General features: G+C 46.2%; 1 protein-coding gene across 1 annotated transcript in view; it reads left to right on the top strand.

Annotated features, from left to right (window-relative positions):
- The window catches only part of SLC15A4 (solute carrier family 15 member 4), a 31,398-nt gene extending 18,391 nt beyond the window's left edge, over nucleotides 1-13,007 (top strand). The window contains exons 6-8 of the mRNA XM_032244168.1: nucleotides 4,933-5,088; nucleotides 6,525-6,683; nucleotides 11,866-13,007. Coding sequence (XP_032100059.1) covers nucleotides 4,933-5,088; nucleotides 6,525-6,683; nucleotides 11,866-12,026 — 476 coding nt within the window. The 3' untranslated portion in view covers nucleotides 12,027-13,007. The remainder of the gene's footprint in view (nucleotides 1-4,932; nucleotides 5,089-6,524; nucleotides 6,684-11,865) is intronic.
- Nucleotides 13,008-13,866: the final 859 nt, after the last annotated feature.

Below are 13,866 nucleotides of genomic sequence, written 5' to 3'. Positions count from 1 at the left end.
CAGGAGGCAGAGGTTGCAGTGAGCCGAGATTGTGCCACTGCACTCTAACCTGGTGACAGAGCGAGACTCCATCTCAAAAAAAAAAAAAAAAGCAAAACAGCACTCTTCTTACTTAAGATGTTTGATTCCAGTTTATTCTTATTTCAAACAAGACTCTGTCATCACCCTTATTCATACGTGTATATGCACTTGTCTTACTGTTTGCTGAGTGTCACCTACTGGATGTGAGAATGGTGGGGCGAGTGTCGTGTGTAGAATTCTCGTTTCCTGGCATCCTTACCGGTACTGATTTGTTTTCTGTTAATCTTTTCTTAGTTGAAGGGTTGAAAAATGGCATATTATTGTTTTAACATGTTATTAGTGATGTTTAAGATTCTTACCCAAAATTTCTCAAACTCTATCATCTCAGGTGGGTCATGGTCCAACTGGGTCCCCACAGAGTATAACTGTACATGGTTATATTCCGTGTACAGTTTGTGTTCCCATTTTTCTAACAGGTTTTCTTTTTTGTGTTGTTATATAATAAATCATGATTGTTTAAGGATTTTAAACTTTTATATCTTAGCTTATGACTAGTTTTCCCATTTAAAAAATTTCCCCTTGGGAGACCAAGATGGGTGGATCACCTGAGATCAGCCTGGCCAACATATTGAAACTTCATCTCTATTGAAAATACAAAAGTTAGCCAGGCATGGTGGTATGTGCCTTTAATCCCAGTTAGTTGGGATGCTGAGGCACAAGAACTGCTTAAACCCAGGAGGTGGAGGTTGCAGTGAGCCAAGGTCGTGCCATTGCACTCCAGCCTGGGTGACAGAGTGAGACTCGTCTTTAAAAAAAAAAAAAATTCTGTAATTTTATGTATGGAATCTTGCAACATTTTATACTTTTCTTTAGGTTCTGTATCTTTTATGTTAAGTCTATTGCTCTTTTATGTATTTTTGGTTCCTCATAGGTGGTATTTTATAAAATTCCATGAGTTTCAATGAACTATTTTCAAATGGCCACTCTTTGGCTTCAAATAATATAGTTTCTTTATCTGTCTTTATAATAATTTTCTCTCTTCCTCTCTTTCTTTGAGTCAGTGTTCGTCTCATCTTTAATTTTAATGGGACTGCCACTAGCAGCTCACGGTTAAGTTTAAAGTTTATCGTTGCCCACTTATCATGAACTCCTGACCTCAGGTGATCTGCCCACCTCAGCCTCCCAAAGTGCTGGGATTATAGCCGTGAGCCACCATGGCCAGCCCAGTTTGCTGTTTTCTAATTAAAGGATTAAGATATTGAGTCTGGGGCTGGTGAAACACTTGAGCCCAGGAGGTTGAGACCAGCCTGGCCAATGTGTCGAAAGCCCAAATCTTCTAAAAATACAAACATTAATTGGGCGTGGTGGTGTATGCCTGTAATCCTAGCTACTTGGGAGGCTGAGGCTGAAGAACTGCTGGAACCCAGGAGGTGGAGGTTGCAGTCAGCCGAGATTGTGGCCTTGCACTCTAGTCTGGCCGATGAGGCTTCCTGTATGGCCAAATAGCACTCTCTAAAAATGTTGTAGGTGAGTAGGATGATTCATGTATTATAATATTACCAATGATATTAATTAGATCCGTTACTCCAGGGGTCTTAAACTCCAGTACTGGCAAGGGGCCTGAAGGCCATGTGGGTGAGTGCATGTCCAAGAATAAGACAGTGGGTCTGTGGTGAATAGGAAGGCACAGGCAGGTCCTGTCCAAACACTTTGTAAAACATCATGTGGGCTTGAAACAAGCTTGTCAGAACGGAGCTCCATGAGGGCCCCGGACTTCGTGTCTGTCGGATTCCTGAGGTGTCCCTGGCATGCCGTAGGCCTCAAGAATTACTCATCATGAAGTCAGTCTGGGACCTGGGTTTCTAGTCGTGTCTGTAGTTTGTGACCTTTATGCCAAATAAAGCCATAATGTTTTTGTCTACTTGTTCTGACAAGGACGAAAAGAAGTGTATTCCTGTTAGACCCTAGCAGCTTGATGGTATTTTAATTAACATTAAAGATCATGATTTGTATTTACTCTGGACTCTGTGTGTCATCCACAGTGAAATAGCCCTTGGGTTGGAAGGTTGCAGATGTGGCATTGTTGAGAGTCAGGTGTGAAGCCCAGCCTCTGCTCTGTGAATTGTCTCAAAGTGTCATTTTCCTCATCTCCAAAGGAGCTTGCATTATTTCTCTTCCGGCTTAATGTGAATAATAAATTAGGTGCTGTCTGTAAATCAGTCAACAAAGGTGGCTCATCACACAAGGAACAATTCTTACATGACACCTATTGGTTATTTTGTTTTTTTATTCTTTTTCTCTCTTCTTGGTATTTTTTTTTGTCCCCTTTCCCTTTTTTTTTTTTTTTTTTTTTTGAGATGGAGTCTTCTTGCTCTTGTTACCGCAGTGGCGCGATCTCAGCTCACTGCAACGTTTGCCTCCTGAGTTCAAGCAATTCTCCTGCCTCATTCTCCTGAGTAGCTGGGATTGCAGGCGTCTGCCACGATGCCTGGCTAATTTTTGTATTTTTAGTAGAGACGAGGGTTCGCCATGTTGGCCAGGCTGGTCCTGATCTCCTGATCCACCCGCCTCAGCCTCCCAAAGTGCTGGGATTACAGGCATGAGTCACCACACCCGGCTACCTCTTCCCTTTATGATTGGTCTGATACATTCTGGCCTGTCCTCTCCTTTATTTAGAATCTTTGGGTTATATTACATTTTAGTTCTGTGTCTTAACCATTACGTTCAGTTTTGTTTCTGTTGCTCCAGCTGATAGAGGTGGATGACTGTCATCTGGAGGATTCGGCTCATTTATCCCAACTGTTGTGCTGATTATCCCAGTGTTGCATCACAGGCTCATTTTTATTGGGTGCCCTCTTGCCACATCACGGTCACTCAGCTTGAACCCTGCTGCTTTTCAGCCTGCCCCAGTCTCTCCAGGACCCTCAGTTGTTCCCAGGCAGAGTCACTTTCCCCGTGGCTCTGCCTCTCCGCCTCGCTGGCGTCAGGGGCTCCCATCCCGATCCAGGTTCCCGCAGCGTTGGCCGTGCACGTGCTTCGGCCACTGCTCCTCTCTAACAGCCTCACCAATAATTAGACTTACTTGTTTTCTCATTTCCTCTTCTCCTAATTCTTGATCTTATCATTTGTGTCTCTCTTAAGCCAACATCCCCTTAATTCCTTTGTTACCATTTCATCCTTAGTCTTCAGAGTCTGTGTTTTCTTGAATAATGAGGTAAGTTTTCTGCTAGAACTATGCCAGTAGCAGTAGTAGTATCGTTCCCATTCAGATGATGAAAACTACTTATTGTCCCCGTGAGTAGCCTTCCCTTGTCACACCCCCTGACAAGTGTCACCCCGAGGCTCTCCTTCCCTGTGAAGGAGAAATGTATTCGGCTTTCGTGTTTATTTTCAAAATACACCTGAATTTCTGCTTGAGTTGCATTGGTTCTGTTCCCATTCAAGGGCTGCGTACCAGTACAGTCAGCTGTGGTCCCAGGGGAGCAGGTGGGAGCTGGGGACCTGGGGTGTCCAGGGGAAGCCAGTGCTGCACAGTTCATCCTTGGCGTTTGAGGGCACTGATGGCAGGCCTAGGGGCACAGAGCTGTGGTTGCTGTCAGCTGCCCTGTCGGGGAGGAAGGCTGTCATTTGAGGACAGGGGGAGGAAGGCTGTCATTTGAGGACAGTCCCTACTGTCGCTGCAGCCTTGCCTGGTTAAGACGTCCTTAGATGCCCCTTTCCGGAGCAACTGAAAGCTCTAAATAGTTTGCTCTCCTTGCCTGGGGCTGCGTTCATGTTTCTCCAGTGGAGGGCGGGGTGGAAGGGTTGGGTTTCCCTTGATGCTCTTCCAGGGTGGGGCTACAGGTTTTCTGATGGAAGTAAGCTGTGGGTTGGCTCGAAGGTCTCTCTCTACCTTCATCTTTGGGAATGTTTTCACCTTGTTTGGCATTTCAGTTGAGATTCGAGGGGTGGAAAGTCCAGAGTTTATCTTCTCATCTCCCTGTGAATCAGAGCTCGGTCCTTTCTCATGCTCAGGTTTTAGATGGGACATTTTAAATATTTTCATTCCATTGTCCTCTGACCAGAACTTTGCTTTTCTTCATACTCATGTTTTAAAATAAACATTCTTTACATATGCTTTAAATATCAGGGTCTGTGGCCTAATTTGCAATAAAAGTGTTTTTTTTTTAAATAAAGCTTAGTGATATCTTTAATCTAAGGACGTGGACCGGCAAATAGATGCTTTTAGACTTTATTTCCATTGGTTGATTTTGTTTATAAAGTAGCAGCTTCTGCCCGTGCTTTCCTCGTGTCTTTCTGTTACACTTGGTAGGTGACCAGTAACTTACCCTGTACCTGCAGTGAGATCTCAGTGCTGCTGAGAGCAGAGGTAGGTTTGGGAAGTCAGCTTAATTTGTGGCAAAGATTAACCTCCCCTATGCAAGGACACCAATATCATCATCATCATTTGTTGTTAAAATAATAGATCAGTGGATCACCTTAGATCTATCACTGTGATTGGGAAAACATCTCAACATTACCTGCTGCTAGGGGAAATAGATAGCACTGCTATTCATTCTGCAGTTGGACTGTTTAACTTTCTCCTCCTCCCCTTTGCAAGAGACAAAACAGGTGTGAGTGAGCAATCCAGATATTTGATAACTAAATAAAACACATTGAACATCTGATTTTATATAAGATGCTATAAAAAGCTGAACTGAAGTAGGTGTGCTTTGATATGACCTCCACTCAGCCCACTTAGGAGGCTGAAGGCTGGGAGCCCCTTAGCCCTGGGGGCAGCTGTGATTAGACATGGTCCTTTCATGCATCAGAATCAGGTTTGCTACAAAGTCTTATAGCAAACATCAGTTTTTCAGATTAATTGTAAATGTTAATAAATGAATATTACACTAACCTACTTTTGAATTCTAGGAATTTTGGAAAGTAAAAGGCTGAACCTTGTTAAAGAGAAAACCATCAATCAGACCATCGGCAACGTCGTCTACCATGCTGCCGATCTGCCGCTGTGGTGGCAGGTGCCGCAGTACGTGCTGATTGGGATCAGTGAGATCTTTGCAAGCATCGCAGGTGAGGACCTTGAGTGTCGGCGGTGTCTGAGTCCAGGCAAACGCATGAGCGCTCTGGCGTTCTTACTGTATTGTTGGAGTATGTTGAGATAAGAACAGCACAGCACTTCTGTAGTTTTTGGCAGAGTGTGGTTTAGAATATGAATTGGTAAGTAAATACTAACCCCTATGCTGAGGTTCTCCTTTCTTGGTGTAAAAACAGTATCACAAAATATTTTCATGAAAGTTTGTTAACTACTCTATCAGTGCCATGGGACAGAGAAGAAGAAAGCAGTCTGGTTGGATAGTTCCCAGCAGAGCCCTCAGCTGCTGCCGTGGTGGCCGGGCTGAGCTCACAGCTCTCAGTGCACTTCATTTAGATGCACATAAGGAAGCAGATCTAATTTTTAGAAACATGTTCTCACAGGCCTCCCTTCCCCTATTAGTGAGATCCTATAGTGGTTGAACAAATGTATTCTGGGCAGATCTGTCTGGCTGCTAAGAGTGAGACAGAAGAAGATTAGTTACAGGCAGTGGTGGATGGATGTGTGGGCAGTAGTCAGGTGGTTTTCACTTGAAACAACTTAGGCAGAATTGGCTGATGAATTTGTAAAGGGAATAAATCACAACTGAATGGACTTCTGTTTAGGACACACTGCACATATCCATGTCTAGTTATCACAAATTTATAGATGGACTTGCCGAAATAATTTTAAAGTATATTGCCTTTGTCACGGTAGCTCACACCTGTAATCCCAGCACTGTGGGAGGCTGAGACAGGTGGATCCCCTGAGGTCAGGAGTTCGAGACCAGCCTGGCCAACATGGTGAAACCCTGTCTCTACTAAAAATACAAAAAATTAGCCAGGCATGTTGGCATGTACCTGTAATCCCAGCTACTTGGGAGGTTGAGGCAGGAGAATTGCTTGAACCAGGGAGGCAGAGGTTGCAGTGAGCCAAGATCATGCCATTGCACTCCAGCCTGGGCAACAAGAGCAAAATTCCGTCCCAGCAAAAAAATAAATAAATAAATAAGAAAGTAGATTGCCTTTGAAATAGAATCCTTATGTAGATTTCCCAGTTTAGTGTAAGTACTTGTTTTCAAGCTCCCATTCCTTGACAATATAGGACAATATTTTCTTTAATCTCTTTAAGGAACACAAAAGTCTAAGAGCCAACAAATCATACCTTTAAGCTTGAGAGCAAGGAGTTTAACTTTCTGCTCATTAAATGTGTTAGGAATTGTCCCAATGGCTAGGAGAATGACAGCTGGCCTGTCGCCACTGATTTCTTGATGACCAGTAAGCATCGTCCTCCTAGTAGGAAAGAGGCTGTGCCTGTCTGCAGGACTCAGTCCCTAAGAGACCCCGTGCTTCCTTTGTCATGTTAGGCAAAAGTGTTGATACCATGTGTTCCAGTGCTCCTTTAACAAAAACAACCCTCCCTCTTCTTTTCTCAGGCCTGGAGTTTGCATACTCAGCTGCCCCCAAGTCCATGCAGAGTGCCATAATGGGCTTGTTCTTTTTCTTCTCCGGCGTCGGGTCATTCGTGGGTTCTGGACTGCTGGCACTGGTATCCATCAAAGCCATCGGGTGGATGAGCAGCCACACAGACTTTGGTAAGAGCCAGCATCCTGTCCCTGTTGAAAAGAGCCAGTGAGGGGAGGCGTGGGGACTGACGGGATGAGTGAGCAGAGGTGTTTTCACGTGGATGGGCCTGTCCCGAGCTGCCTGTCCACACTCCTTTCACTGCACTGCGGTTTACCTGCATCAGTAACAGTTTTCAAGAGATAAGCAAATTTCTCTGCGCATCCCAGGCCCAGGCCTGCCCGGCCACAGCCCAGTGAGCAGCTGCTGTGCCCACTGCTTCTTATGGGAATGTCCTGGGCTGCGCAGCGCCTTCGCCACCCCCATCCAGCGCATCTTCATGAGGCAGCCGGACCTGCACCACAGGTTTCCCTTTCTCTTTTTTTTTTTTTTTTTTGAGACAGAGTTTCTTCACTCTTGTTGCCCAGGCTGGAGTGCAGTGGCACAGTCTCGGCTCACCGCCACCTAACTTGGCGGTGCACTTTTGCCTTTTCCTAACAGTCCCTTTTCTGATATGAAAAAGACAAGGATAGATAGTAAGTTACTTTTAAAAATAAACATTTCTTATGATCAATCATGATGGGTTTTTACAATTAATACCAGTAGGTGGCATCTTGAGTGGTGAACAGAGCCACTCATAAAAAATCAGTTTTGCTTTCTCCAGGTTTACTATTGCTTGTAAATGGACCCAGCAAGTGAAGGTTTCTTTTTTCTTTTCCTTTGTAAATATTTCAGCTATAAAAACCACCTTGTTACATTTTCTTGTATAATCTTGTGGCATTTGCTCTGGTCTGGTCATATGTAGCCACTTTTAGGTTACAAATCCCCTTGAGAATCTAATGAACATTTAGGAATTTTTCTACAGAAATTGCAGAATTCCCAGAGTCCTTCCACTAGTATAGGACTGTGGAGTCCTAATATAAGGCCCAGAACTCGAAGCCACCAATGTGCTGTGGACAGTTGTCACCAGTGTTTTCTGGCTGTGGGTACCACCTCCATGGCCAGCTGAGGGCTGCTTGCTCTGAAGAGGGAAAGTGGATTTGGGTGACGCAGAATTGCTTGGACCAGGGAGGCAGAGGTTACAGTGAGCCAAGATCGCGCCATTGCACTCCAGCCTGGGCAACAAGAGCAAAGCTCTGTCTCAACAAAAAAAAAATAATAAAGTAGATTGCCTTTGAAATAGAATTTTTTCTCCTGAAGATGAACAGCCCCAGGAGTAATACACAGTTGCACAGGGAGATCTGAAGATTCTTGTGGGTTCTGAGTGTCACAGGACCTCTTGTGGTACATGGGACAGACTTCCTTCAAATCAAGACTCAAGTCCATAGCTCTGAAGACAAAGATTCTGTTTCTTGGTTTTTATCTTTAAATGTGTCATAAAGGATTGGCTTGTTTTTGTCATTTTTGTTGCTTTCCAGTCATTTAATCCCCATTCTTAATTTCGTATCTCAGAGTTTATCTTCAGTCATCATTTCTGTCTGACAGGTTGTGGACTTCCCTGCGTTGGTACACTCAGGGCGAGTGTGCTGGGCTGGGCTGGGGTCTGTTATCTGCAAGGACGGGAAGTGTCTCAGGAAGGAGGCGTGTTTCCAGCAGCCCCCAGGTGTGCCCTGGGTTGTGTGGCAGCCTCCTGGGTTCACACCAGTAAGGAGACTTGGGGCTCATCTGTCGAGCAGCCCTTGGCATCCTGGGTGGAGAAATAAAGGCTGTGACTTGGGACATCCACAGGAAGCCCACTCCTCAGCGTTCTCTTAGAATTCGTGTGCTCTTGGAAGGAGCAGCAGCTCTCAGGCCAGGTTCCGGGGGTGTCTGTGCCACCCTTGTCCCCATCCCTGCCTCAGCATCTCGTGATTGACACAGGAAATAGCTTTCTGTAAAGTCACAGGACCATGAAGGTAGAGTCCCCAGAGTTTTGTTACATTGTTTCTGAGGCCTCCCTCCCAGCAGGCTCCTTTTATGGGTGTTATTTAAACTGGGGAGAACATGCATACCATGGTAGAGGTCTCAGATCTGAAGCATGCAGCTTGCTGTTTGCAGGCTAGATCTAAATGGAGGATCTTTTGGAAGCCCTCCTTGGGTCTCTCCTTAGTTTACTGCCCCCCGCCACCCCCCCACCCAAGGTAAACCTGCACTGTTCGGCGTCTGCTTCCACAGGTTACCCTGCCTGCCCTGTGCTTTGCTGTGGCGGTCTGCGGCGGTCTGCTTTCACCCAGCACTTCTGTCTGTGAGCATCTCCCTGTACTTCTGAGTACCGCTGCTTCATTTATCCATGCTGCTGTCACTGAGCGCCCGGATGTTAGCAGTGTGGGGCTGCAGTAAATACCTGTCCTGCATGTCCCCCTGTGTGACCCAGGGGGCCAGGTGCGCTCATTCCTCCGGGGCCCAAGAGTCTGTCTTGTCAGTTGGTAAAAACCCCAGTGTTCGCCATCTTCCTATGTCATTATCCTTCGCCTGTGAAGAGGCCCAGGAATGCACAGGAGGTTTTGACATAGGTGTGTCCAAATGCCCTGTGTAATGCCACCCTAGGACAGATCCTGACGGTGCATGGTGTGTCTGCCTGCTGGCTGGAGCCGCACCACCACGACCGCTCAGACCGCGCCACCGCGACCGCTCAGACCCTGCTCAGACCCCACCACCACTCTGGCTCCGACTGCATCACTGCTTCCACAGGGCAGCCTTCAGTTCATGTGGCCTGCCAGCTTTAGCGTGGGAAGTTTTCAGTAACTGTTACATTTGGGGAGACTCTTTTTCAAAATCGGAACATAAAATGATGTCATTGATATTTTGATGACAGCCTCATCCTGGTAGCATCAAATGCCAATGTTGAGATACCAGTGACAGCCAGTGCCAGGCTCCAGGAAGCTGGGGCTTGCATTGCCACTGAGTGCCCAGGACAGAGCCTGGCAAGTGGTAAGGACTGAATATTGTAAAACATCTGTTTAAAGAAATAAAACTTTAGTCTGGTAGGATTTAGGGTGTTAGCAACTCTTTCCAAATCAATAGACACAGGAAATTATTATCTTCTGTAATTGGTGTGAACGGGCTTTCTTAAAAACATGTGAGACCTTACTATACAGATGTTTGTGGGTTTTTTTTTTTTTTTTTTTTTTTTGAGATGGGGGGTTTTCACTCTTGTTGGCCAGGCTGGAATGCAGTGGCATGATCTTGGCTCACTGCAACCTCCGCCTCCTGGGTTCCAGCGATTCTCCTGCGTCAGCCTCCCAAGTAGCTGGGATTACAGGCATCCGCCACCATGCCCAGCTTTTTTTTTATGTATATATTTTTAGTAGAGACGGAATTTCACCACGTTGGGCAGGCTGGTCTTCAATGCCTGCCTCAGGTGATCCACCTGCCTCTACCTCCCAAAGTGCTGGAATTATAGATGTGAGCCACTGTGCCTGGCCCAGACATGCATTGATTTGTGTTTATTTGATAAATGCACTGTTGAACATGTGTTAAATGTTCAGACAGAAAAAGGAAGTGTCAGAATAACCCAACTTTAAAAAGATCTTTGGAAGAAAGGAAGTCTCACTTTTTAAAATAAACAAATGAGAAAGTGCTTTTGAAGAGAAGCAGAAAATGGAGCAACTTGATTCCAAAGCACTCACTTCCCTCGTGACATTGCTGGCCACATGCGCCTGTGACCTTGTCATGCGGAAACATGCAGCAGTGCTTTCCAGCCAGCGGTAGGTGGTGCACACACTGCAGGGGCAGGGACGGCCATGGTGGCAGCAGCAGCCATGGTGGAGAGCACAGGGCGATGTGCAGACTGGCCTGGGCGCATCCTGGATGATCAGTCATGACGAGCCAATGTCCTTGCGTTTTCTGCACACACATCCTTCCCGTGTCTCAGCATTCAGTGGTGATGTTAGCTGGTGCTTGCTAAACTGCTCGCTGGTAGAGAGAGTGCCAGTTTGCAGAGTGGACAGCTCCAGACCTTGTGACAGGGGGATTATGACCGTGGCGCCTGCTGCTGGCGCCCCACCATGTCCAGGCTCCCTCTTGAGCGCCTTTTCTGAACTGCTGCTCCTCAGTGCTTTCCCCATTTTACAGATGAGGAAACTGAGTAGAGAGATCTCAGAGGCCTGGGTTTGAGCCCTATCTCTTGAGCTGCAGGACCCATCACCTGAGCCTCTGTGTTGTCCATCCTGCTAGGGATGCAAACATTGCGTGTAAAATGCCTCAGTCGTGCCTGAGACTGAGTTGGGTATTCAGTGTATGCTAACTCTTAGTATTAAAGTATGCAGAGGCATCTGCTGTGTGTCAGTTTGAGGATGCTAAAACCTGGACATATTTAAGACACATTGAGAAACCAGCTCATTTCTTGCTTTGATACATGGAATACATTGCCCAGCTGTCGGCCCTGGTGCGTTGGGGGTGTTGTTTCCTGTCGGTGACCCAGGTAGTGACTCCAGAATTCATGATGTTCAGGCTCTGTCGTAGTGTGATCTGCGATGTGAGAAAGCACACGGGTTCTGTAGCCAAGTTACAAAGACGTTCACCTCAGGATTCGATAAGGAGATGGTCGGGCGCTCTCGTTATCTTCATGTCTGCCTTCCTCAGAAACACATAGCAGGCCAATCATAAGTGTAAGTGGAGGAAGTTCCCTTGATGTAGTTGAGGGGCAGAACACGGCCGAGGGAAGGCAGGAAGGAAGCCACACAAGACCTGCTAACACTTGTTCTGGTGGCAAGAGCACAGGAAGGTAATGTCTGCACTTGGCCCAGATGTTCTGGCGTGGGGAGACTAGCAGTCACCGGAGGCTGGCTTGGCAGGTTTCCGCTTGCTCCGGGTTTGCAGGCTTGCCGCCTGCCTTACGGCACACTCTGCGTCGACACTGTCCCCTTCACCACCTCATGTGTCTCTGCAGACGACGCAGGGATTTTCCTGAGTCCTGGGGAGCTGCCTTTCCTGCAATTTCCTCAGGGAACCTACTCCTTTTACCTTGCAGAAGAGAGGGATGGGTTGCTGAGGCAGGTGGGGGGCTGCAGACAGCCACCTCCGGAGCCCCCGCTGGAGACATACCCAATTCAGGGAGCTTCTCCATTGGTTCTGAAAGGAAGATACTTGCGTATCTTGGACCACAGAGACAACATTCCTTTCTTTTTTTAGGACTGCAGTGAAAGCCTAGTAGGAACCAGATTAAATAGTAAAGTCTTTGAAAACATCTGCAGCAGTGCCGCTTACCTGTGGCTCTCCTTTTGTTTTCTCCAGGTAATATCAATGGCTGCTATTTGAACTATTACTTTTTTCTTCTGGCTGCTATTCAAGGAGCAACTCTCCTGCTTTTCCTCATTGTTTCTGTGAAATACGACCATCAGCGAGACCATCAGCGATCGAGAGCCAATGGCGTGCCCGGTGGCGGGCGGGCCTGACCCTCCTGAGGCTGTGTGCGGTTTCTGAGGCTGACACGTCAGTAACTGACAGGGGTGCACTGAGGACAGGCAAGACTTTAAATTCCCACAAAATGTCTGACTTCACTGAAACTTGCATGTTGCCTGGATTGTTTTCTTCTTTCCTTCTATCCAAAGGAGCTAGGTAAGTGCCTTACTGCAGCCTGTCTCCTGGCACGCAGGGCCCTCTGGGAGGAGAGCTGCAGATTTCAAGTATGTTGTTTGTCATTCAAGGTCTCTGTGAATCCTGTAGCTGGGTTCCCTTTTTTACAAAAACCCACAAGTGGAGATTGCAAAGTCTTGGGAAACTACACATGTTAGTTGGCATCCTAGTTTCATAAATAGTTTCGCCTGCTTCCCATAGCAATATGATCTCACTGTAAAAAATAATCAACTGTTACTTACATTGAGGAAAGTGAGGTTTTTTTTTTTTTTTTAAAAGCATGGTCAGATGCAAGGATTTTGCATCAATGCCATATTTATGGTTTCCTTCATAAGAACAATTTTGCGCTTGCCACGTTTTTTGATTTAGGCTGGTAGTAAACACATTTCATCTCCTGCTTCCAAAAGTACTTATTTTTTAAACCATCAACATTACTTTTCTTTTTTAAGACAAGGCATGCATAGGTGTCATTTGAGACCATGTGTCCTATCTCAAGCCACAGAGCAACTCACGGGTATTTCATACCCTATCTAGTCAGTGCTTATGTATAGCTTTATTTTGGTACGATTGAGACTAAAGACTGATCATGGTTGTATGGAAGGAAAACATTCTTTTGAACAGAAATAGTGTAATTAAAAACAATTGAAAGTGTCAAATGTGAACTTGAACTGTTTGGTCACATTTTTGTATTGTTATGTACGTGTATCTGGGACTTCCATGTTCATTAATAATTTTTCTGTATTTGTTGCTGTATTTTTGGCATAACTTTATTATAAAAAGCATCTCGAATTTGCGATCCATGAGCTGGTTATTTGTGTGGTTTGTCCTCGGTCGCTGTTAGTTTGGCGCTGCACACGGGTGTCGTGAGGATTCGTCACCTGTCGCATGAAGGGCACAGAGCTTCCCGAGTCAGAACCTGAAGGGGGTGGGGAGGCACGTTCCTGCATGGCCCTGGGGTGTCCCAGGGCGTCTGCTGATCCCTCAGCCTCCTCTGCATTGAAGGATAGTTTCAGCATTTGGAGAGGACAAAAAACCAAAAAACCCTCACATTGTTGTTCATGTGTAATACAAAGTATAGAAAAACCACAGAAAAATATAAGGAAATTTCAACCAATGGAGGTGGAATAAAAACAGATGACACTCACTTTATCACTGGGGCTCAGAGGGGCTGGAGGTGTGAGTCTGGGTTAAAAAAAGTGGGGGCGGTTTTGAAAAGCCTTGTGCTAGGAAGGATACCACTTTACAGAGACAGAATTCGTGTCTTCAGGAGATATCACATGAGAAATAACCCATGATGCCATGCAAGGGGAAAGGCAGGTGGCATCGGGAGAGCTCTCGGACCTTTCTCCTGTGTGTTGTGCCCTCAACACCCTGGGCTGTGTGAGCGGTGAGTGAGCAACCATCCCCTCCTACGTCATCGTCAGCTCCCGCTGTCCAGCCAGCGCTGCTCCCAGCTGGACGAACTGTCAATGTTACAAGGGGAATTCTCTCCAGAAAGTCAGTTGAAGGGTTGCCAAAGTCATCAGGTTACCAGCCTGTGATCGTGTGGTGAAATAAACAGATTTGGTCTGGACCCTGAATCTTGGGACAGAACTCCTACAAGCCCTGTAGATAGGGCACTGGGAGAAGCCCACGGTTATGAAATACAAATTTGCTCTT

This window comes from Sapajus apella, unplaced genomic scaffold, assembly GCF_009761245.1.
Source record: "Sapajus apella isolate SASKATOON/1434 unplaced genomic scaffold, GSC_monkey_1.0 scaffold2, whole genome shotgun sequence".
NCBI classification, from domain to species: domain Eukaryota; kingdom Metazoa; phylum Chordata; class Mammalia; order Primates; family Cebidae; genus Sapajus; species Sapajus apella.
The sequence above is the reverse complement of the archived record's forward strand: the minus strand, read 5'-3'. Positions and strand labels throughout refer to the sequence as shown.